The sequence below is a fragment of the Siphateles boraxobius genome, unplaced genomic scaffold, assembly GCF_051911475.1.
Source record: "Siphateles boraxobius isolate OS27281-9 unplaced genomic scaffold, OSU_SipBor_1 12, whole genome shotgun sequence".
Lineage (NCBI taxonomy): Eukaryota > Metazoa > Chordata > Actinopteri > Cypriniformes > Leuciscidae > Siphateles > Siphateles boraxobius.
This window is the reverse complement of record NW_027508722.1, coordinates 11,557,435-11,583,058: the sequence shown is the minus strand read 5'-3', so window position 1 is coordinate 11,583,058 and position 25,624 is coordinate 11,557,435. Positions and strand designations below refer to the sequence as shown.

The window sequence follows — 25,624 nt, the reverse complement described above, 5'->3', positions numbered from 1 at the left end:
TTTAATGGTCCGCCTGGAAACAAAGCAGTCATGACACTTATGGAAAACTGTTGTGTTTACAACTGTAACAACGAGCGCTTATCTGGATCAACATTGACTTTTTTTATGCCCCTAAACACGATGCTGAAAAAAAACAAAAAAAAAACTGTGATTGGTTCCTTTACATGTCGGTCAGATGTCCACTTGGGCAGTGGCCAATAAAAGCTGCTATATGGAGTCCATAGTTGAGTGCCAAAATGTATACTTAAAGTATCTGTTCACTAAAAAAATTAAAATTATATCATTTACTCACCCTAATGTCATTTTCTTTCTCATGTGGAACACAAAATTGATTTTTTGGAAGAATTTTGGTCATCAAACAGTTTCAGTGACATTGACATATTTAAAAGAAGAAAAAAAATACATTTCTCAAAATATATATTTTTTTATGTTCATGAGAAGAAAGATTGTTATACAGGTTTAGAACGACATTAGAGTGAGTAAAGGATGACATAATTGTCCTTTTTGGGTGAACTATCCCTTTAAGGTTTTTTCTCTCTTAGTATAGCCTTAGCATGAATGAGTATTTGCGAGTTAAACTGTGACCAAAAAAATAGGCACCCTAGGTAAGTTTACAAAGATGCTCTAACACATGGGTGCCCAATTGTGTTCCTGGAGATCTACCTTCTTGCAAAGTTCAGCTCCAACCCTGATCAAAACAACTAAACCAACGAATTAAGATATTCAGGAGCACTTGACAATTATAAGAACGTGTGTTTGATCAGGGTTGAAACTGAACTCTGCAGATCTCAGGACTGGGCACCCCTGGTCTAACACAATATCACTAGATATGTGAAGACACACAGTTTTGCCAGTTTTACTGGCATGGATGATGCTTTTATTTATGCTCAAGGGGAAGAATATGTGCTCACTTGTCAACAGAAACAGAGAACAGAGGTTAGAAAAGAGCTCACTTTCATCTGGAGAATTGCATCCTTGTTCACTTTTTTTGCATTTCTGTCTCATTTTTTGTCTTTCTCTCTAATTACACTTAGTTTAATCACTCCCGGTTATGATTAATTAAAATGATGTTTCTATTAAAATGGATGCAGGCCAAAGGTAACACATGGCAGAGCTTTTCACAGTCTTCTAAGAAACCCTTTTACATGGTCCAGAAATAATGGCTTGGTCCACTAATCTCTTGCCTAATAATGAGAGTGCGTAGTTTTATATTTCATCTTTTTTATCCTGACCTTGTAGGACAACTGCGATCGAGTTGCACTTATTTATAAATTGCAAAACCAAGGACTTGGAAGGAAATTAAACACTTATATGGTCTTTGGGAAATTAGGCTAAGCTGATTTTAAAACATAGAAAAGCAATTATATTTTGGAATACTTAAGTAATTCTGATCAAGCAATGAAGCAAATGTTCTTCAAGGAAATTATTTCTTCACTTTTCACAGTTAATATTGGTTAATTACAGGAAGGGAAATTTTTATACTTTCATCCTTTACACCAAAATGTGAATGTTTGAGGTTTCAAGAGTGTTTTGTTATTACTTGGTTAAAATGTTTTCCCTTAAGGCCGTTACACACCAAGCCGACCTAAAAGAACTAGCAGCGACAAAAGCTGACCGTATTGTCGCCTCGCGATGGCTGCGTCTGGGCCAAAAAGCTGGACTACACACCAAAAGGACTACAGGTGACTGCCAACTACTGTATCATGTGTGCTCTGTGAACAAAAATGAACTAATCATATTAAGAAGAGGATCTATGACCTCTGGAAGCATCTCTCATCTCTTAGTAGTTTAGTCGGTATAGGGTCTAACATACATGTTGTTGATTTAGATGATTTAACGAGTCTAGACAATTCTTTCTTTCCTATAGCAGGACCAAACAAGCCTGTGGGGGGAAACGGGGAGTCGAGAAAAGCTGTTTTGTCAGCATCCTTGATCTCTGTTAATTTAAGCAAAAGGTGTCTCTCAAGGACCACCAAATTGGCCATGGTGTGCCTGATTGCCTTGGCTGTGTCTTCTGTGGCGAGCAGGGTGAGGTCTGCCAAGCCTGGGACGCTTTCATCCATATCGTGGAGGAGCTTGACCTGATATACTTGGTTTTTCTTTTTGAATGACAAATACAGACTATTGATACCTGTCTTCGCACATCTGTGCCGTCCATAGCCCTCGGCTGGAAGACCAAGGCTTCCCGTCTGTCCAAGCCATGCAGGACGACATCTGTGCTCGCGGCTGGAAGGTCTTCCAGCTTGTGGAGGGTGGAGCCAGCCTGGCCGCTAGCAGCGTATTTTCTGGCCCCGAGCACATATGTCGTCCTGCATGACAACACGGAATATTTCTTCTTTTTTAATAAATTGTGATTGTAGTCGTATTTGCCTCTTATATCCTGTGTTTTATATTATGTCTACATACTGTAAATGAAGAAGTAGAATAAATGGGAATAAAATTATGCTGGCTGATTAAATTGAAAACTACACCCCAACATGTATGTCGTAATGGAAAAATTATACCACAATATATAATTTCATTATGATGATAAAATTCCCATGCCCATTGCATCTGTGTATGACACCAAAGGTTTCTCATTGAAAGCAATGGAGTACCCTCCACATCGAAAAATTATGCTGAAGTGGTACCCTTTGCATTAAAAAGTGGCGCTGAGGGGTCCTGACCAAGCGTCAATTGGCCAACGGCCAACCATCAGCTCTTATGAGACCTACTGTATGAGCACTTACACTTTAGCCATTCTTACAAAATAGTAATAACACTCTAATACTCTCCTTGCCATTTTAAATGCAATATCGCCTCATCAAGAATATAAAATATCTCTGCATTCAGCATTTATGCTAAACAAGTCTGATGTTCTCGGGGGTTACAATTTCTTACACTCTTTGCTGTTTGGTGAACTCACTTCCTAAGTTTAAAAAGAAGCAGTCAAAGTACTTTGAAGTGAAATTGGAAGCAGAACACAGGCAGGAATCTCTCGCCCACATTAGGCAAATGTAAATGAGACCTCTGGGAATTTAAACTGGATGAAAGGGAGATTTAATGTTTCGCTGATATCATTTATTTTTCTCCCTCTGCATGCTCCTAATCTCCAAATGTGCGATCAGTATGAGGCTTATAGGAAGTGACAAGATCAGCTCATGAACAGATGGGCACGATATAGTCAATCTAAACTCTAAAAAGTCTCTGTCTCTGATTGAACTGATTTCTGCTGAATATTGTTGGATGATTTTAAATAATTTTTTCCAGTTGTGTTTGAACAAAGAAAGATAAACTCAAAAGTGCAAACTACAAAAATGTGATTTGATCATTGATGTGTGTGTGCAATGTGCATTATAAATTTGCCTTCAGATACTTAGATGTTGTTGATGTTTTTGACCAGTCTTCATAAACACATTTATTTAAGACAAATTATATTCAATATTCAGAACAGAACAATCAATAATCTACAGTTCCAGTCATTTAAAATCACATTTCCAAAAATACTGACTTTTTAATTATGCATAAACTAAATTATGTAAAATACCAAAACGCAGTTAATTTTACAAAAAGTAAACATACCCACTACAATGTTAAGTCAGTAACAACCATGTGTAAATATGAGTGATTCCTCTACAAGTGATGTTCTATTCTTGAACAAATCATTCTTTTGAGCGGGTTACTGTTTGAGCCGGTTCACAGTATTGAACTGAATCAAACTTTAGTTAGATGCACATCCGAAGTAGCACACTACTTGAGCCAATAAGCATGTTCAGATGGGTTATTGAACCAAATAACTGGTTTGAAATGAACGAATAAAAAGAGAACCAACTCCAAAAGAACCAAATGAGTCAACTCAAAAAGAACCAAATGAGTCAGTTCTAAGTGTAAAAGTTTTCTGAGGTTCCTTGGAAAACTTTGACAGTTAGTATTGGCTGATTCGTTTTTTAGTCGGACATGACTAAAAAGCTGACTTTCAGCTCTGCATGTAGCTTTGATTAATTCATTTCAAACCAGTTCTTTGGTTCAATTACAGATCTGGAGATGCTTATTGGCTCAGTCGTGCTTCACAAGCGTGCATGCTACTTTGGATGTCCATCTTGAGTCATCAACCTGGAACTAAAGTTCAAATCAATTAGATCATGTGAACCGGCTCGACCGTTTACCAGCTTAAAAGAACAATTCATTCAAGAATTAAATATCACTATCATTTAAAACAGTATTTGTGAACCAGATACTTATATGCGCATGCGCGTGCGATCTGTGTTTGTGTTTGGAGCTCCGTCGAATTGATTCATTAATCGCTGATTTTCTTCTTTACCACTCATTTATAAACAAGCACTTTCTATTTTTATATCATGTGAACTTATCCTCGACACTATTCCTTATAAAAAACAATCGGATTGCTTTGATATCGCTACTTAGATCCAACTTTCCGAATCTCGGCTACTAGCCTTTAGCCCGCTAGCATTTCACGCGTGGCCTCGCGCCTATCGACCCTCTCATTTTACACCCGTTTGACTGAAAGGATACGTGTTATATCCATCATTTCAGTCCTAAATTAGTAGTGATATTGGTAGTATCACTACTAATTTACTGTTCATCTGTTATAATGGCGAACATATCGGATGTGTGTCTAACGTTACCTCTGAGTGCAGGTGAGGACACATTCGAGCTGGTTTCGGTACGATTGGAGCTGGAGTCGGTGGAGAAACAGATCCGCGTTCTGCTGGTGAAGCAAGCCGAGCTGCGAGATCGGCGATCAACGCTCGAAACATCACGCGCCGATGCTCACAAGTCAGTGGTTAGTAACTTTTTGACTCCGACTTCGTCTACTCCGTGCGTTTCTCTGCCCAGGAGGACGCGATCATCTCTGCCTTCATTCACTCCGGCACCGAGGCAACACCACGGACCCTGGGTGATCCCACAGCGGAAGACACGAGCCAGGACCAGACCAAGGACTTCCCCCCCCTCCCGGTCTTCGAGATCTCCACCCGGAACCGCTTCTCCCCTCTTCGCGAGCCGGAACGTGACGCCGCCGTGATCATCGGCACTTCCATGGTCCGTCATGTCCGTGCTACCTCAGGTAAGCGTAAGGTGCGCACTCACTGTTTTCCTGGTGCTCGTGTTCTTGATGTCGCCGCACAGATTCCCGAGATCCTGAACGGTGACGAGCGCGTCGGAGCTGTGGTCCTACACGCCGGGACGAACGACATCAGGCTGCGGCAGACGGAGGTTCTGAAGAAGGACTACAGAAGCCTGATCGAGACGGTTCGCAGCACATCGCCTGAAGCAACTATCATCGTGTCTGGACCGCTTCCCACGTACCGACTAGGACAAGAAAGGTTCAGTAGATTATTTGCTCTAAATGAATGGTTAATGTCATGGTGTAATGAACAGAAACTGCTCTTTGTAAATAATTGGAATCTGTTCTGGGAGCGACCTAGGCTCTACCGTGCTGATGGCCTGCACCCCAGCAGAATCGGAGCGGCTGTTCTGTCCGACAACATCTCCAAGACGTTACACACCATATGACTAGTAAGTCAAAGTCCAAATCACAGTCTTTGCTGTCCCAACTTAATTGATATAAGTAGTGTAGAACATTATATAGAAACTGTGTCTATTCCTCGCTTAGTGAGGCCAAACAATAAATCTAGTGTAGGATCTAGCAAAAATCTTATTGTAATTAAACCAGAAAATCTAAATATCAGTGAACAAAAACAATTTCTAAAGCTAGGTCTTCTAAACATTAGATCGCTCACACCTAAGGCGGTTATTGTAAATGAAATGGTCACAGATAATAGTTTCGATGTACTTTGCCTTACTGAAACCTGGCTTAAACCAAATGATTATTTCGGTCTAAATGAGTCCACTCCACCAGGATACTGTTATAAGCATGAGCCCCGTCTGATCGGTCGTGGCGGCGGGGTTGCAACAATCTATAGAGATATTCTTAATGTTACTCAGAAAACAGGTCACAGGTTTAATTCGTTTGAAGTACTTGTGCTAAATGTTACGCTCTTAGATGCAAGAAACAAATCCCTATTATCTCTAGCCTTGGCTACCCTATATAGACCTCCAGGGCCCTATGCTGATTTCCTAAAAGAGTTTGCATACTTTCTCTCAGATCTATTGGTCAATGTCGATAAAGCAATAATTGTTGGAGACTTTAACATACACGTAGATAATACAAATGATGCGTTAGGGACTGCGTTTACAGATTTATTAAACTCCTTTGGGGTCACGCAAAACGTCAGCGGTCCCACTCATCGTCTAAATCATACACTAGATTTAATTATATCATATGGAACCAATCCAACTGATATAAATATTATACCGCAAAGTGATGATCTCACTGATCATTACATGGTAACTTGTATAATACGTACTGCTGAAATTTGTCACGTTGCGCAACGTTATCGACCAGGCAGAACAATCCTTCCAACCACTATAGATAGATTCTCAAATAGCTTACCTGATCTATCTCAGCTGCGCAGTGCACCCAAACAAACAGATGAACTAGAGGAAATGACTAGCAGTTTGAGCACCATGTTCTCTAGTACACTAGATATTGTTGCACCAATTAGATTAAAAAAGGTAAGAGAGAAAACTAAAGCACCATGGTACAACAGTGCTACGCATGCAATCAAGAGAGAAACTCGTAACTTAGAGCGTAAATGGAAACAAACTAATTTAGAGGTCTTTAGAATCGCGTGGAAAGACAGTATGTCACGTTATAAAAAGGCTCTAAAAGCAGCAAGGGCTGAGCATCTCCGCAAACTAATAGAAAATAACCAAAATAATCCAAGGTTTTTATTCAACACCGTGGCTAGACTAACAAATAAACAAACATCACCAGAGCAAAATATTCCATTACAATATAGTAGTAATGATTTTATGAATTACTTCAATGAGAAAATAGAAAGCATCCGAAACACAATTGTAAATATACAATCCTCTATGATGTCTTATGATTCAGCCTCAATTATGGCCCCTCTAGAACAACTACACCGATTTACAACTATAGGACAGGAAGAGCTAAATAAACTTATCATTGCATCGAAACCAACAACATGTTTATTAGATCCAATACCCACTAAACTACTGAAAGAAGTGTTACCTGTAGTCGAAGAGCCTCTTCTTAATATTATTAACTCGTCTTTATTTTTAGGTCATGTTCCAAAAATATTCAAGCTGGCAGTAATAAAACCTCTCATTAAGAAACCGCAATTAGATCCAAATAACTTAGCAAATTACAGACCCATCTCAAATCTTCCATTTATGTCTAAAATACTAGAAAAAATTGTGTCCGCTCAATTGTGCTCTTTCTTGCAAGAAAATGATATCTATGAAAAATTCCAGTCGGGATTCAGACCGCATCATAGCACAGAAACTGCGCTAGTTAAAATTACAAATGATTTACTTTTAGCTTCTGACCAAGGCTGTATCTCAATACTAGTTCTACTCGATCTAAGCGCTGCGTTCGACACTATCGATCATAAAATACTCCTGGATCGACTACAAAACTACACTGGTGTTCAGGGACAGGCATTAAGCTGGTTTAGATCTTACTTATCAGACCGTTACCATTTTGTCTGTCTAAATGGGGAAAAATCAAAGATAACGTCAGTAGACTATGGAGTGCCGCAAGGATCGGTGTTAGGCCCTCTGCTATTCTCAATATATATGCTGCCACTTGGTAATATTATAAGAAAACATGGAATTAATTTCCACTGTTATGCTGATGACACTCAATTATATATCTCATCACGACCAGATGAAAACACTAACTTATCTAAATTGACAGAGTGTCTAAATGATATAAAATGCTGGATGACGTGTAATTTCCTGCTATTAAATTCAGATAAAACGGAGGTACTACTTATTGGTCCAAAAAACTACCCACAAAATCCCTTACAATACAACTTTAATTTAGAAGGATGTCCTGTTACTTTATCCACTACAGTAAAAGACCTGGGTGTTATACTAGACCGCAACTTGACTTTCGAAAATCATATTTCATATATTACAAGAACAGCCTTTTTCCACCTTAGAAACATTGCTAAGCTACGCAACATGCTATCTGTTTCTGATGCAGAAAAGTTAGTTCATGCTTTCATGACCTCGAGACTAGATTACTGTAATGCTTTATTAGCTGGCTGTCCTACATCCTCAATTAACAAGCTACAGTTAGTGCAAAATGCAGCTGCTAGAGTTCTTACTAGATCAAGAAAATATGATCATATAACACCTATTTTATCATCTCTACACTGGTTACCTATTAAGTTACGTATCAATTACAAAGTATTCCTACTGACCTATAAAGCCCTAAATGGTTTAGCTCCTGTGTATTTAACAGACCTTCTATCGCCATACAATCCATCGCGCTCTTTAAGATCACTAAATTCGAGGCTTCTGGTCATTCCTAGGATATCTAAGTCCACTAAAGGAGGGAGGGCGTTCTCGCATTTAGCTCCTAAACTCTGGAATAGCCTTCCTGATATTGTACGAGCCTCAGACTCGCTGTCCCAGTTTAAAACTAGATTAAAGACGCATCTCTTTAACCAAGCATTCACTTAATGCTTAACCTTTGATACTGCTGAATCGGTTCGAATGCATTAACATTATGAACATCAGCTATGCTAATTATTTCCCATCTGCCTTTCTGCTGTTATCTCGGGACGCTAGTCCCGAGGTAAATAGCGTTCGTCAGCTCCAGTTTGTATCCAGCCTCTCACGGAGACTTCAGATGCCCCAACGCCTGTGAAGAGACGACTCGACGCCTGTGAAGAGACGACTCAAAGCCGGCGATATGTTATGCCATAAATTAATACTTGATTAACTAACTGTATTTTTCTATGTACATTTCCGAAATGCAATTTCTGTAAAGCTGCTTTGAGACAATGTGTATTGTGAAAAGCGCTATACAAATAAATTTGAATTGAATTGAATTGAATTGAACCAGGGTGCCGGGGCGCACTAGAGGGTCTCAGCAAACTTCCAAGGGGGCCTAAAGATGACTTAAAATTATTTAAAATAAGAGAAAGCAAGCATTAAAATAAGCCAAAAAATAAAATCAGGGTTTTTCTTATTTTAATTAATCCCTCAATTATGAATATATATTTTTCTAGTTATGCCAAGCTTTAAAATAATAATAATAATAATAATAATAATAATAATAATAATAATAAAATTGAGTAGAAATTTGGTTATCAAGTAGAAAATCTGGAAAAGTTTCAGATAGAAAATGTATCCTTCATCCTTATCCAGTAAATCACAAACTGGAGAAGTCATGGGGTCTTCGAATATTGTTTTTGACAATGGGAGGCCAAAAAGGAGTCCGAAACGTTGAGAACAACTGCTCTAAATTATCATTGCTCAAACAACCATATTTAACTGCAGTGTGTGTACAGTATGTGGCCTATAAGACCAAGTCAAAAACCTCGAATTATGTATGATAAACCTCTGCATAGGACAGCACAAATTTAGACTCAGCAGTTTTGTTCACAACTGTGCCTTTAGGCACTGAGTGCCCTGTAGGAGCCAGCAGGAGATACCTGGATAGGGCTCAGTTTCACTCCACACCACAGTTTCAGTTCTCAGCACCTATTCTAGACTGTATATCAGCCTTCATTAAAGATTTAGCTTGTACAACATAATTCCATTGTTTTTTTTTAAGCTTAGCTTCATTTTTAATTTACAGATGCAGTTACCCTTTCTGAATGCACCACAGAAAGCCTTGCAAGACGGTCCACAGCAAAGGTCCATTTCTTCCATGTAAATTCTGTTTTTTTCCAATGTAGATGAGCAAAAGATTTTGTCAATTGTTTTTGTTTGGCTTCTACATTATATATTTTTTTTAAAGTTATAAATAAGCCAAAAAATTATTAGGGTTTTACAACAAAAATTAGCATTTAATTCATTATGTTCCTTGCTATTTCTTTGTTGCTGTTTCTGAAATATACTTTGGTTCTACACCAATTGTTATTGTTTTTAGTCAGCAACATTAGACTGAGTAACCCCTTCCACAATGAAATTTCATTAATCCAAAATCCCACTCCTCATAACTGTACATTAAATATTACATACTGTATCTTCTAATTGGCTGTACCAGTGTGCCATCGGACAGCACTTTCACATTCAGCATGGAAAGATAAATTACTTGTTGTTGAAATCTTGTTGCATCGTGTCTGCTTAGGACATAGTGTAAGTCTCTTCACAGTGATGGGCCTCTGCATGAGTCCTGCTTTGCAAATGACCATCTGGAATCTCTTCTCTCATATACTGAGATCATCAGTTAATCAAAGTTCAAGGACTGTCAACACTGATTAGGCAAATCACTCAAAAATCCATGCAAATGCACTGCCTCCTCTCATTTAAGCTGTCCTCAGTTTGCATGACTTTGTAAAAACAGCACATAAAACACACTTTGAGACATGCACATAAATGAATCTGGGCGAACCAAATCAAAGCAAACAATTTCCATAAATCTTTTGTGTCCTCTGAGAATTCAGAAATTGATTATTCACAAAATGTGAGAATCTCTTCATGGGAGAGTTAAAGACCTCTGTTAAGTCTCAGTTTCTTCTCTTGTATATGCTGGAGAAGGGCCTTGGCTCTCTGTTCTATGTGCCGGATGAGAGATTTGAGTCCGGACACCTTTCCTCTGCTCACCCAGAATTCCTGATCCACAGATAGGGAGCGAAGAAGCATCCTCTCCAGACATCCTGACTGCAGCACTGAAACAGCACGTTCCGGAAACCTGGCAATCAACAAATACACAGTTAAGGCCCGTTCACATCAAGATGATAACTATAAAAATAACTAGTGGCCACACCAACACACGATATCATTCTGTTTATTCTAAGCTTGCAGTTATGTCGTCTGCTGCTTTAAATGCTCCAGCTCTTTAAATCAGGATGGATTCTGATTGCCTGATTTTACATGACAAATATATGCTTAAAACTGAGAAGTTTTTTTCTTTGAGTTTTCTGCGTACAGACGGACACCATTGTCAAAACTATCCCCATTCACACGGAACTGCGAAAATGACTAAAACGCTGTATTCTGCTGCCAGGCCATTAGATGATGATGAAACACTATAGACTGAACATGTAATACGGATGTGCATGATTTCATCGTCTTTAGAGATTCTCGTTTTTGTTGTTTACATAGAGACTTGGACAGTTTGAAACCCATTTTCAAAAGTTTGAGTTTTCAGGCATGGCCCAATGGCTCAAATCTCGCTCCGACATTACATTTCTCTGTACTATACATCTTTCTGTTAGTAATTAATTTCTTGAATAAATGTCTCAATAACAGTAGGCCCATAGATAAAAGTTATGATATGTGTGGCTTTAAAGCAATATTTTATAAAGTAGTAGGCTATAAATAAATGTGGCGTGACTTAATTGGATAGTGCAGAATTGCAGAGCTTGTGCAAGCATATCCACATCACTGTGGTCAGATGATTTCTTAACTGCTGTTTCCGTTTCTGTTATATTTGTTGTGTTTATTTTTTTATTTAAAGGAAAGCTTGCAGCACAATATTTACATATTTGTCTAAACTGCGCTCTCATCAGTGTGAACGGCGTTAGGATGTTCGTTAACAGTATAGCGCTGCGAAGCTATTTCAAACTTCTTTTTATCCATAAGCAAAAAACTAAAAAGAACTTTGCTGTGAGTATATCACAAAACGAGATTTCACTTTATTTTGATGGTCCCTTTAACACATTCTGTTGTCTATAAGTAACATTGCACCGACATGTCTACTAACTCTCATTAGAGTATTAGTAAAGTATTAGTAGACTGGTAGGGTTAGGGTTAGAATAAGTTGATATGTAGTTGAAAAGTTACTTATAGTCAGTATAATGTCTGTTGAAGGAGCATCACAATAAAATTGCAGATATTACGCAGACACTCCACTAATACTCTAATGAGAGTCAGTTGACATTGCAAAATTACTTATAGTCAACAGAATGTTCAAAAGGGACCATCAAAATAAAGTATATTTTGTTGATCCTGGAACAACATTCCTGTCCGGAAATAGTGCTAACCCTATCCCTACCCCCAAACCAATCCCTACCCTAAATTGACCCTATATTCAGAGGGAAATTATAGGTGAATAACACTGATGTGGATGCATATAACCCTTGTTGTAACTCTAAACTTGTCATAAACTGTAAACTTGTCCCTCAAATCTGATTGGTTGATTTGAATGTTATTCCAGGATCAACAATGAAGTTGATCCAGGAACTTGTGTACTTGGTGAAATCACGTTCAACATTTCTCCACAACTTTCAATTTCTTCTTTATTCTCAACTTTGATGTTTACCATGCATTTATGTATAAGGTTTGAACTCCATAACCTTAGACCTATTGCTTACTTCTCGTATTCTCGAACCCGCACATCACAAAGAGCATTCTGGGATGAGCGAACGACCCTGAACAAGCAGAGCTGATTCTTCAGAAAGGTGATTTCCACTCCGGAGGAAATATTACAGCTCTGCTCACATGCTCTAGTTGTAACTGAAGTCTCCAGGAAGGTATCTTTCCAGGATCAGGGTTGGCGACCCCTGCTGTAAACAGTACGGGTAGCATAAATATTCACAAATATTAATACTTACTCATCAATACCTTCAACAAGTCTGAAGTTGAGATTGTCTTGTGGTTGGTGAGGTCTTCCTGCATTGTCAATAAAAACCAGTCTGGATGGTTCTGTGTTCCGAACCTATAAATAGAGGTTTACATAGACCATAACTGAAACGATTCATCAAAAAAGACTTGATCGCGTTATGTAACTTCAACAGATTTAATTTTGGCTTTTATTCGAATACACAATAATTAACACACATTCAAAAAGAGCACATCAAATGTGGTAAACAGAAGCTCAACTGTATTTGCTTGGCATTTGAGAACCAACCTTTTATTGGTCCTTGCAGAAGCTCAAACGTGCTCAAACACACAAGAACAAACCTCATTGATTATTGTGCGTCAAGCAAGCACATATGAGCTTCCGCTTTATTGAACGTTAATCAATTTTTATTTTAAAGACTAAATTATATTATCATATAAAGCCATAATGTCACATGTGAAGACCTGGATTAACCACTAGATTAATATTGTTTACAATGTCTTTTTGAAACATTTTGAAGTGTCATTGTTTTGGTTGTGTGGACTTTCAATGAAGGGACAGAAATCTATCAGGTTTTAATATCTATCATTTGTGTTTTGCAGAGGGTAATTGATGACAGAATTGTATTTTTTGTTGTTATTGAACTAACCATTTAAGTCACACTTTAAAATGTTAGAATTGCATTGCATCAGACACAAACTATCAAACCAAGTGACACCCGATACCAAATGCTAGACCTCTTTTCTTTCTTTTGATTCTGTTTAATTGCATTTCAAATCTCAATTGTGCCAAAAGTATATTCACTGTGTACAAATATATATGCAGAAGTCATGACTAAAGTATCCCTGAAACATCCTGTCTGCCAAAAAGTCAGACTGGCATAAAATATGACTTTTTCATTTCACATGCACGTTTAATTTCAGTAACAAAAAAAGACAGCTTTTATGAATTATACTAGTTGCTGTGAGCTCTGTAGGTTTTTCTAAGTGACATGGAGATATTTCTAAAATTGTGGAAAAAATTTGTGAGCAAGCAATATTAAAACAGATTACTCTTGGAGCTGCATTTCTCCAGCTCTCCGAACACTATCAGATAATGACTACAGAACCAATCTAAAGGTTCCCATGGAAACGGATTGCCTTGACTCATTTTAGCTGCCTCACTTAATATAGCTGGGTTTCTAACTCACAGTTTGAGTGGGTGTTCAAACTTCACATGGATCTCAAGAGCTGTTGGAAAGTTATTACTTTTGATATTGGAAAGCAGAATGAAAGAATTTTTTTTACTACTCTCTCCTGGTAGAAAAACGAATGCTTGCCAGCTATGTAACCTTGTTGTGAGACCAGTCAATACAACTAGATGAATAAAAAAGGAACTGCTTCAAGTTTCACTGAAGCCATAGTATCATTATTTATGCATGTTTACTCTCTTCAAAGTCAAATGAACTCCTGACTAGTTCAAGGACACATGAACAAGGTAAAAAGGATTTTACATTTATTTTAAAAATGTATAAACATATCCTTTACCCTCCAAATACAGTGGATAGTATAAGTGAACACACCCATGCTAAAGTTGACTGAAAAGAGGAATAAAAAATAATCTTTTGGAAATTGATCTTAATGCCTTAATTTAAAAAAATGAGGAAAAATCCAACCTTTAAGGACACCAATTTTCTTTGTGAATGAATAATGTATCGTAAATAAATAAATGTTCTTCCCTAAAATACAGGTTGCATAAGTCAGGACACCCCTATGTTAAATTCCCATAGAGCCAGGCAGATTTTTATTTTTAAAGGCCAGTTATTTCATGGATCCAGGATACTATGCATCCTGTTAAAGTTCCCTTGGCCTTTGGAATTAAAATATCCCCACATCATCGCATACCCTTCACCATACCTAGATTGGCATGGTGATATTCAGTTAGGCTAATAGCTGGTATGATTTGCATTGAGAGATGATCTTATGGAAAGTGCCCTATACCAATCTCTAGGTATGGTGAAGGGTATGCGATGATGTGGGGATATTTTAAATAATTAATTAAATTAAGGCATTAAAATAAATTTCCAAAAGATGATTTTTTATTACTCTTTTTAGTCAACTTTAGCATGGGTATGTTCACTTATGCTAGGCACGGTATATATAATATGAATATATATGTTTTGTGTTTTTTTTTTTTTTTAATATGAGATAATGTGAGGATGTTGTGTGCTGCTTTGTATTGATATGTTATAATCAGATGATCTGAGAAATGTCACCAATATTTCATTTACCAGGATGTGCACCAGATTTAAGTCCTTTGGGTTTTCACATTTGATATGCAGCAGGTTTTCTACACACATTTCTGATGGGTCTGGTTTGAAACCACAGCAAGACCGGTCCAGTCTGTCATTCACCTAAAAAGCAACAAATTAATCACATGTTAAAATAAATAAAATGCTCTGCAATCTCTGTTATATGACAAATTATTAACTAGTTGTTTATTAGCATGCATATTACTAGCATATTGGCTGTTTATTAGTAGGCTACTTATAAAGCACTTATTAATGCCTTATTTTGCATGACCATATTCTACACACCCTAAATCCCTGCCTAAACTTAACCACTACAACAACTACCTTACTAACTATTAATAGCAGTAAAATAGGAGTTTATTGAGTCATAGTTAATAGTGAATATGTGTTCCCCAAACTAAAGTGTGACCAAATAGACACGGTTAAACTCTCTTATATTATGTCATTAGACATGAATATAGGCTTTTAAACTACATCTTCACTTTTTAAACTATTTGTAACTTAAGAATAAAGTGTTACGGTGAACTGTAGTAATCCAAAAAAGACACAAGAAGATGATCAAACTGACTTTTAATGAAGGTAACTTTTAACTAGGTAAAACAAAGCACTACACACTATAACATATGGTTAACACTACTAACACTACACATACTAAGGAAAACTCAACACAATACACAAGAAAATACACAAGGAGGCTAATTAACAGAACTGGACACTCGTGCCTAACATAACCAGTAACCATAGAAACAAACAAGGATTGGGAACACAGACAAACAAGAACAGAACAGAACAGAACAGAACAAACCAACATACTGGTTACATTAAGGTTCCAAATTTATTTTTTTCAGCAATGCCAATTTTGGTTCCCCAAAGAACCTTTCAGGTAACAGTTAACCATTTCCCCCCCTAATGCATAGAACATGTAAGTATTCTGAATAACATTTTTCCACTATAAAGAACCTTTTGTGCATTGGAAAGGTTCCATGCATGTAAAGCTCTTCATGTAACCACAGATGCCCACAACACATACTGTACTTGTTTAATCAGTGTTATTAACCTCACAAATATTCAAATAATAAAGTTAACAGAATTTTCAGTGTAAGCCTGTATACAATCATGAAACCTGACTACTCAGGATTATTTTCTAACCCGGTATGAACAGTTTTCAGACTCAATCTTCCTTTAAGAAGGCAAGCAACTACTCTCAGGGCAGAGAGTATTAGGAGATTCCAGTGGTAATACTGTGGTTTATCTTTTCTCACAAGATTTAACAACATTATTCATCTTTGGTTCCTGTGTGTCATGATTCCACACTGTGGGTGAGGAGTTAAGCTGAGATGTGACCCTGTGGTGCAGAAAGTGTGTTTTACCAGCTCATTCCCAGTTTGAACACCTTCCTTCCCCCTCAAACTCCACAGGCCATACTGACATATCACTGCTATATTTCACATTGTAAAGTGAACCAGATCTGATCTCAGAACAACTCTATTTACCCGCTGAAAATGGATATGATTTCAATAGCTGGGCAATAATTCTGCTTTTAAATGTTATAAGCATTTTTCCCCCCCTCATGAACTTAAAAAAGAAAAAAGGAAAAAAAAAAGTGTAAAAAAATTAAACAAAATAAAGGCAGTGTTTGGACTTTTTTGTAAAAAAAGGAGAAAAGAGTGTTACATATCCAATAAATGCAATTAAAGGTAGTTCTGAGACAAAGCATAATTTATTCAAAGATGGCAATTGGTTTAATATATTCTAGTCTTATTGCATGCATTGAAATTCATGTAAATTTACTCGTTCACGATTATTTGAAATAAAACAGAAATCGTGCTATGGCTGATTGCAATTTTATCATAATTTTTTACTCTTTTAATTTCATGGAGGTTGTCTTGTTAATAATTCGCTCATTCGCTCATACATTAATAATTATAAATGTATGATTTATAAATTTTTTCCCTCGATTTGATTGAACTAAAACAAGGGAATGAAATATTAAAATGTGGCCATGATTTAGTAATTCGAGGCCACTAATTATTATATTGTGCACACAATTTACTTAAACCGAGGGCATTAATTTGTAAAACGTGCTGGCATATAAGTAAGTCATGGAAACTAATTATTAATTCATGGCCACGACATAGGCCTACATTTTTAATTTATTTATTTATTTATTTGGGGGGGCCCGTGTGGCCTGTTTATCACAAAACTTGTGTCATAAGTCTTGGAATACAGCAGAAAATGTTGATATACCACATACTTTATTTTGATTTATTTAGGAACTTGAAAGAGTAAATCACAGTCAATTGTTATGGAATGGACGGAAAAGAGCACATGTATGGAAAAGATCACCTTGGAGCATTTTGCTTAAAAATTATATACAATATATAAAATTAATACATAAAATCTATAAAGGTTTGCAATGACATAAGTAAATGATGATTATATATATATAAAATCTTGTCTCTTTTATGGTTATGTTTGGTCTTGGATCTTGACGAAAAAGATGAAGATCCAAGACAGTCTTTAATAGTATCCACAAGTAAATCCAAACAAAGGCAGGCAAGCAAACACCAACAAACACAGATGAGACCGGAAAAATGAGAACTGAAAACACAGGAACTATTATACACGGATCAACTAAGCTATTTAATAATTAACAGCTAAACAGAATGACAAAAATCAAATCAGTAACCATCGTGACAAACTCAAGCGGGAAACGACAAATATAGTCCAACCATGATTGTTAGTATAAGAAAACGATGCTTATGTCACCTGTCTACATGCTGATATTATACTCCGAATAATACGATTTTAACATCAGCTCAGTGTCTGTGACAGCAGATGTCAGTTGGCAGTATCAGAAGCAGACAGTCGTCAACACACATTGTGTTCCTCCTGCACATCATACTCAAATCTATGCACTCTTTCTTTACACAGCCAGCACTGTGATAACCTTAGGGCTTGCTTGCGTAATGTTAAAGCCCAGTACTGCCACTGAACCATGGTGAATGCCACAGAGCATTTCTGTCGAAGACATTTCCATGTCACAGCTCCTCAAATTCTGAATTATGTAAGCTTTTGCTCAGAAACCAAGACAACCATTTTTGCCATTGGTTTGAGTGATGTTGGGTTTATATATACAGAGATTAAATTCATAGCACATGACTCTATTGGTAAAAAAAGATACTTCTGTTTTGCGTTTTTGGTCCCACTTTACTGCATATTAAGTGGCTTTAAGTAATATGTACTTATTGTGTTCAGGTTGTATTGTAAAACACTTTTGCTGCTATTGAGGTGTGATACTGGTAAGGTTAGGGTCAGGTGTGGTGGTATTGGTTGGTTTAATGTGAGGTTAAGATGTAAGGGAAGGGTCAACAGTGTAATTACAAATGTAATTACAAAAATTAATTACAGCTATAATTACATGCAGGTATTTTCAAAATATAAGTACAATGTAAAAACATGTATGTACACAATAAGTCCATTGTATCAAATTATTAATTTCAATGTAAGTACATAGTACCTAAAGCCACTTAATATAAAGTGGGACCTGCGTTTTTAATGAAACAAAATTAACGAAATATTGTAATTTCAAATTATATTGGTAACACTTTTTTCAATAGTCCACTCTAATTCCTTATAGTTTATCTAACTTTAAGTAACTTTGCAGCTCAACTACTCTCATTAGAGTATTAGTAGACTGTATGCTTAAAATCTGCTCACACTTTTTAATGCTCCTCCAACAGGTATTCTACTGACTTTAAGTAACTTTGCAACTACATGTCAACTTATTCTACTAACCCAAATCCTAACACGAACTCCACCATAAAAGTCTACTAATAGACTAATGAGAGAGAGTTAACATGTAACTGGAAAGTTACTTATAGTTTCAAAAGTGGCCATCAAAATAAAATGTAACCATTATATTTAGCATATTCAGAATAAAAATTTTATTAAAAAGCATCTTGCATCCTTCAAAAGAGGAAAGGAAATCTAACGTTTTGTACAAAGGAGTTCACATGGTCAACGTCACAAATGTTTGAATTTGTCCGTGAAGCAATGCACGAACACACTTTTTTTTTTTTTTTTTCAGATTTGGACCCCATTGTACTCAGACTTTTAACCACTTACAAACAAATAAGCATCAAATATATTTGAATATTGCAACTTAATATATATTATTTTCTATATTTAAGTATCCAGCTCCCGTGTCATCCTGTGTTGAATAGAAACTGTGAAACTGAAAAATATCTTAAAGAGGAGAAAATAGAAGCCGTTCTGCATCTTTATCTATATCAATGGTTCTCAAATGGTTTTACTTCTATCCCGGTTACTCACTTATTTTTTTTTAAATTTTTTATTTTTTTTTATTTTTTTATTTTTTTATTAGGATTTCCTTGCCTGAAAAACTCAGGGAAAAGGATCAAGTGTTTCAAAAGTTGAGGAGAAATTATGGAATACTAAATTATAATTTGTAGTAAATGCATTAACAATAGCTGGCCATTATCTATGTAAATAGTGTAGTGATGCATGAAGGGTCTCTTAGTTAGAGTTTGCTTCCAAACCATGCTGCTGTGACAAATTCGCATAAAATTCCAAATCATGTGGATTCCTATTGAGATGACTGCATTTAACCCATGGAATATGAAGGTAAATGTAAACACATGGAACAAATAATATGGTAAAACTACCAAATGATTTGACATCAACAACAGTGTTTTTCTCCTCACAACAAAAGATGCTAAGTCTATTTAATTTTCTACCTACGTATGATTTTATGGTTTGATTTATGCATTATCTCATCTATGATCCTATAAGGCCAGATCTGTGGCCCCAGTTGAGAACCATCGACCTAGATTTCAGAGCGGCACACAGAAGGTCTTGTGGTGACAGTGAGTGTGTCCTTCACACTGTTCTGTGCTTAAGGGTGTGAGGTTTCACATCAGTGTCATCAGAGGTGCTAAATGAATAGAGAGGAACAAGTGTTCAAGGGTCCCAGTCAGCAATTTCACTAAATCAATACAAAGCTATTAGCTGTTGGCCATGTTACAGCTATTGACTTTTCTTCTAAGACCTAATGTATTATTCATGGTCATCCATAGACCCACATTTTTACAGCACACAGTTTTCACACACACACAGATTATACTCACAAATCCATCAAGCACATTCATGAGCACATGCAATTACACATGCACTCACATTCTGCCTCATCTGCCATCAAGTGATATTTTCACTCTTGATTTGGCATGGTTTGTAACCAAGCGGGAAGAAGTGTTTTTCTTAAACTCTTAAGTCGGGCTCAGACTACAGGAGTTTTTAAATCTTAACCGATATGGACATCTTGGTGCATCACACTCTGCAAGATATTCCCTGTGGTAAAAATCCAGCTTTTAATGTTGCTTATGTGTCTATGTGGTGTTTTAATTGCTTTAAGACAAACCATGTTCAAATTCACAAGTCAACAACATTGTTGAGTATTTTCTTCTTGAAAACTGCAGTGAACCAAAGACAGTCTCAAAAACACGGTTTGAGATCGCTGGTGTTTCTGACGTCACTAACTACCTTGTAACCAATCAGGTCAACGTGTGATCGTCAATGAGTGGATCCCTGAGCTGATCTGAGTGAGTGGAGGCGGGGTTAATTTGCATATTCATAGAACAGCATATACTAAATGATGCAAAGGTTTAGGGTTACATTCAAGCTATTTTAGGCCATGAGGAATTTTTTTTTCAAGAACAAAACTTTTAAATATGTGTTACGTCCAAGGACGTATTCAAATTGTTATTGTTGTTGGGAGTGTATATTTCTTTCTATTTCTTTGTCTTCCTCTCTTCCTTTCTAGATAGGTAAATTACTACCACCTGTGCTCATCGATCTGAGCGCTGGCCATGCCCTGATTGGTGCGTGTCTTGGGGACTTCCCTATAAAGCAGCTGAGATAACGTGGAGGAAGGAGAGAGACAAACGCAGCGTTGAGGTCGTTCCACTCTCCAATCCCAGACGAGTTAGCGCACGTTGCACTCTTTGTTGTTGGCTCACAATGTGTGTGTCATAACTTTCAGTTGAGTTACTGACATTACTGATAAGTTAAAACTTGTGGGCAACATAGGGTGGAGGACACCTATATCTTTTCTCCTGTTTAATATTTAGTTTTTCTTTTGTTTGGGTCCTCCTCCCGAGGTAATGTTTTTTTTTTTTTTGGTTTATTCGTAATGTTTTATTTAATATTTTCTTGGTAACTTTTGAACCCCTACTTAACGTAGAAATAAAAGGCAGACATACCATCTTTGAAACCCCTAATGTTTGGTTGTTTGTGACTCTGGGGCTGGAGTGTTGAAGTTCCTCAAGGTCTCTCCACATATTTACTGTTCGTCATTCCCTATTTACCCCTAGACTAAAAGGTGAAGATGTAACATTTTAGTGATCAAAGATGAGTTTTAAGGGATAAACTTATTGACTACGGGGGACTTTAAGATTATCATGCCAGATTTAAACATGATCTCACAGGGAAGCGAATGTAAACAAAATGGATACATTATATGAAGAGACATTATAAAGGCAGTCGTGTTATTGCCACATTTCGACCCGCCGTTCCTCCGTACAACTGCTTGTTGTTTTGCGGTCGCCATTTCAAAAGTTTCGTCACTTCCATCACCTGACTTGTCTCTCATTGGCTATTGTGAAAGTACTGATCCTGATCTAAAATCCTAAATATCAAACACGATATTGTCGGGGTGGCCCCAATGTGTCTGTGAGCACATCGGGAGGTTTAAGATTTCTTAAAGATCTCTAAATGCCTAACATTATCAGATAATCTGGACATCGGAACTGACCAATACCCTGGGCCTGTTTTTTTTCTCAGAATTTTGGGAGGGGTAAATCGGGCATAACTCGGCCTGAAACTCCTGTAGTCTGAGCCGGGCTTAAAACAGTACTCCACAAAAGAAACTCCAAGTTACAAAATTTAATGTCATTGTTGTGCTGTAAATTGCATGGAATGTCTTAAAAATGTTTCCTTCTGTGTTAAAATTAGTAATTTTACTTTTGTAAATATTATCATAAAAACACAAAGTACATTTCAACCAGTCAGTTTCACTTTCAACCTGTTCATTAGAAAGGATGCATGCATGGATTTTTTTCTATACCTATGTTCAAAATTTTAAACGTCACCATGATGACAATGGTTCTTTAAAAAATTGCCGCTATGTGGAGCAAAAAGTGGAGAGGAAGAAAATGGTAAAAGACATGATCTAAACCTGTTAATGAGGTGATACCGAATCAACATACTCATGTGATCAAGATTAGATATATAATCATTCACAGTGAATGAAAGTCTCTCTTGTTACTTTTCTAACTTTGCCCAAACTAATTGTACTTGGATGATGCTCTGGAAATTATTATGAAATAATTTATTTATTTGTTTGACCTTTTTCACTTTTTATCATTTAGCCTGAAAAAGTTACACTGCAAAGCTTCGAAAACATCAAATATTAACATCCTAGGCCCAAAGGTAGTAATATTCAGATATTTGGGAACCCCCAATATTTAAATTCATGTCAACAAATACAAGTTTTTCAATTGAAGCATTATCCCCAATTCTATATTGTTACAGTCAACTACCAATCTGTTTGAACCATGTCATGTATGATTAGTGTTGGGGAAGGTTTCCTTTTAAAATTAAAGGCCTGTTCACACCGGGACGAATTTCAACGTTTAACGCCTCGTGATTCGTCCTGGTGTGTACGGCCCTTAATGCATTAAAATATTGACTATGTCCCTAAAGAAGTAACTAAATGTGTTACTTAGTTACTTTTTAAATAAAGTAATGTGTTACATTACTTTGCATTACTTTTTTTCATCTGGCGTTAAAAAAAGAACACTGTCAGGATTTACTAAAGACAGTACTAAAGTGAAACATTTGTGCTGAAAAGAAGTCGACAGGGTTTCTGTTTTTGTGCAAGTGAGATGAGTAAATACATGTAGTCTGGAACTACAATAACCATAATGTTTACACAGTGCACACAATGCCTCTGCATCTTTATTCCTATTTCTCTCAACATGGGGACAAGAGAGGTGTCAGTCAATAAATGGCAAAACCAAGTATCTTGTGTTATTTTAAAAAGTAACTCAGATAATTTGTTGTAAATGTAAAAGTTTGTTACTTTACTAGTTAGGCTTGAAAAAAGGTAATCTGATTACGTAAATCACGTTACTTGTATGATTATCTTATTAAAATCAATCCAATCTGAAATAATCCATTAAATAATGTGACTACAGTAAATTCAGTATCCTGTTAATTAAATCTGTAGTACGTCAGCAACACACAAGGAACATCAATGATTCTTGAGAATGACATTGATATTAAGATTTTATTTATATGCAAATATTAATTGAAATTAAAAGCTTTAGAATATATGCTGTTTGTAACTTTTAAAATAATGAAGCTTATACTGTATGCTTTCTTTTAAGCTTGTTGTGAACCTAAATAAATCACTAAAATAATCCAGTTGAGTCTTTCAGCTCCATTCTCTAATCTTCTTCTTATCTCGTTGCTTAATATGAAATCTGTGTAATTGTATGATAGAGATTCAACTGTGGATCAACCCCTGAACCTGATCTAAACCAGTTTAGATTTGTTTGGTTTGTCAACTCCAGAACTATTCTGAAAATCAGAATCATTTTTTACTTTGTGCAACAGGCCTGCCTGACTAAGCTTCCCGACCAGCACAACATAGCAATCATGGCTCAAACCAATGACTTAACTTTTAGGCAAAACTTACTGTTAGTCTAAACAATGCCAGATGGGGCAAGTGTTCAAAAAACTGTTTGAAATTTAAAATCACACATTTCACTTTTAAGAGAGTCTGTTTTGAACAGGAAAAATACCAATGCTAAAAATGGAAAACATTAATTACTTTAAATACCAGGCTTGGCAGGTAGGTCTTTATGTAGTTGGCAGGCCTATATTTTGTGACTCATAAAAGAGTTTCGAACCACAACAGTTAAATACATAATTTAAATGCATATAAACTGGAGTCATATAACCTAGTAAACCTTTTAAACTTAAGTTAGTGACCATTTCTATCCTACTGTCTACATATCCCAATCTTTTTTTTGGATTCATATTAGAAGATAATCACATTTTCTTGTATAATTTGTAAGTTACATATGCAATTTACTCTTATAAAATATATTTTTACACATTAGACATAGGAGTTTGTGGAAACCAAATATCCAAAATTTTGTAATATGTTTTCACAGTGCCTCTTACCTGCAGCAAGAAGTCAAACAAGGCCAGCCGCCCCCACTCTGAATGATGAATTCCCACACATGTTGTAAAGTTCAACGGTACTCGAGTACCACACTTGCTCTTAAGCAGAGTCTGATATTGTGGCCAAGTAAGTGAAAAAGAGTTCTGGTCATTGTCAGCATCAGACAGATGCTGGATGCTGGGATCCCACCATACCACCGGTCTGGGAGATCCAGTTGTGTACCTGTATGGTAGAATCTCACTGTGGAATGTTCTCAACACTGCGGGCAAGCTCCGGTTCAGACCTAGAACTCTGTCCAGGTGAAAGGCGAACACCTCAAACCAGTCATTGGGGCGTTTTATGAGAGCACAGCTTCCGGTCTGGCAGCGTTTGATATGATAATCCTCTGCAGAAGCAAAAATGCTATATCTATCACTGAATCCAACCTGAAGCACTTGACCATGGCCTGGAAGCCTGGCTTTACTCAACACAGTGCCACTGGAGAGAAGTGCCATCTTTTTCACATCATCCTCACTGAGCCAGGGTAGAGTCTCTGTTTTGGTCTGGTTCCAGTTTTCAATCAAAGTCTCATCAGAGACAGTCTCACACCAGTCAGTGGCTAACTCCTTGATGCCAGCCTTTGCTGGAATCCCATTGTTGTTTTCTGCCCCGGATTTGGGCCTCTTCCTCTCGGTGGGCCCTGCTCGTCTTTCATGTGTCACTGCTTCTCCAGGGGCCTGTTTCAGTTTTACCACCTGCTGTGTATCAGAGAACTGCTCCACAAGCCTCTTTACTCTGTCACCATCTGGAGTGCATTTGTGCCTGCACGTCTTGTTATTTGGGTGGAGGCTTTGGATGCTGGCAGGCTGAGGGAAAGCTGGGTCATGTCTGGTGCGAAGAAGATGGATGGTTGTGTTATTGCTATTTCCTAGTCTATTGGCTCGCCCTCGTTTGGCACTGGCTGCAAATGGCTTGACTGGACGCTTGTTTGTGTTCTGCAGATATCGTTCTTTTTTGTTTACTTTACTTTTTGGATGCTTTTTAGTTGATACTTTTTCCTGAACTTGTTTTCCGGAGGAAAATGATTGTTGGTGATGGTTGACCATCAGGAGATGCTTGGCAGAATCTTTCATTTCAGGGTTCTTCCTGGTTCTGCTGTTTCCATATGAAGACACTGGAAGGTAAGGTTTCAGAGACCACTTCTCCACCAGCTTGCTGGATTTGTTATTGCGGGGACCCCGTAGATTCATCCTGCTCTCCTCAGATGAGAAGGGAGGAAGGGTGTATATCATCGCCACTGTCAGACTGAAGAAAAAAAGGAAGGCCACCACAAACTGACATTTTAGTCTGAACTTCAACCACACTCTTAGAGCCTGAAAGACACAGCAGAGAAGGCAGTGGTAAAGACAAATGGTACAATAAAGTCAGCAAGCAAGTCGTAAATGTAAAACTCAAAGAGAAAAGGTTTTGT

General features: G+C 37.1%; 1 protein-coding gene across 2 annotated transcripts in view; it reads right to left on the bottom strand.

Annotated features, from left to right (window-relative positions):
* Nucleotides 1–9,872: 9,872 nt before the first annotated feature.
* Nucleotides 9,873–25,624, bottom strand: part of gask1a (golgi associated kinase 1A) — a 30,221-nt gene continuing 14,469 nt past the window's right edge. Inside the window, exons 2-5 of one of the 2 annotated variants that reach the window (XM_077207967.1) lie at nucleotides 24,174–25,526; nucleotides 14,883–15,005; nucleotides 12,606–12,709; nucleotides 9,873–10,741 (exon numbers count right to left, since the gene is read on the bottom strand). In XM_077207967.1, the coding sequence (XP_077064082.1) occupies nucleotides 10,537–10,741; nucleotides 12,606–12,709; nucleotides 14,883–15,005; nucleotides 24,174–25,526 (1,785 nt within the window). In that variant the 3' untranslated portion in view covers nucleotides 9,873–10,536. Of the gene's footprint in view, nucleotides 10,742–12,365; nucleotides 12,558–12,605; nucleotides 12,710–14,882; nucleotides 15,006–24,173; nucleotides 25,527–25,624 lie in introns of both variants that reach the window. The other variant, XR_013195927.1, reaches the window with a different exon arrangement.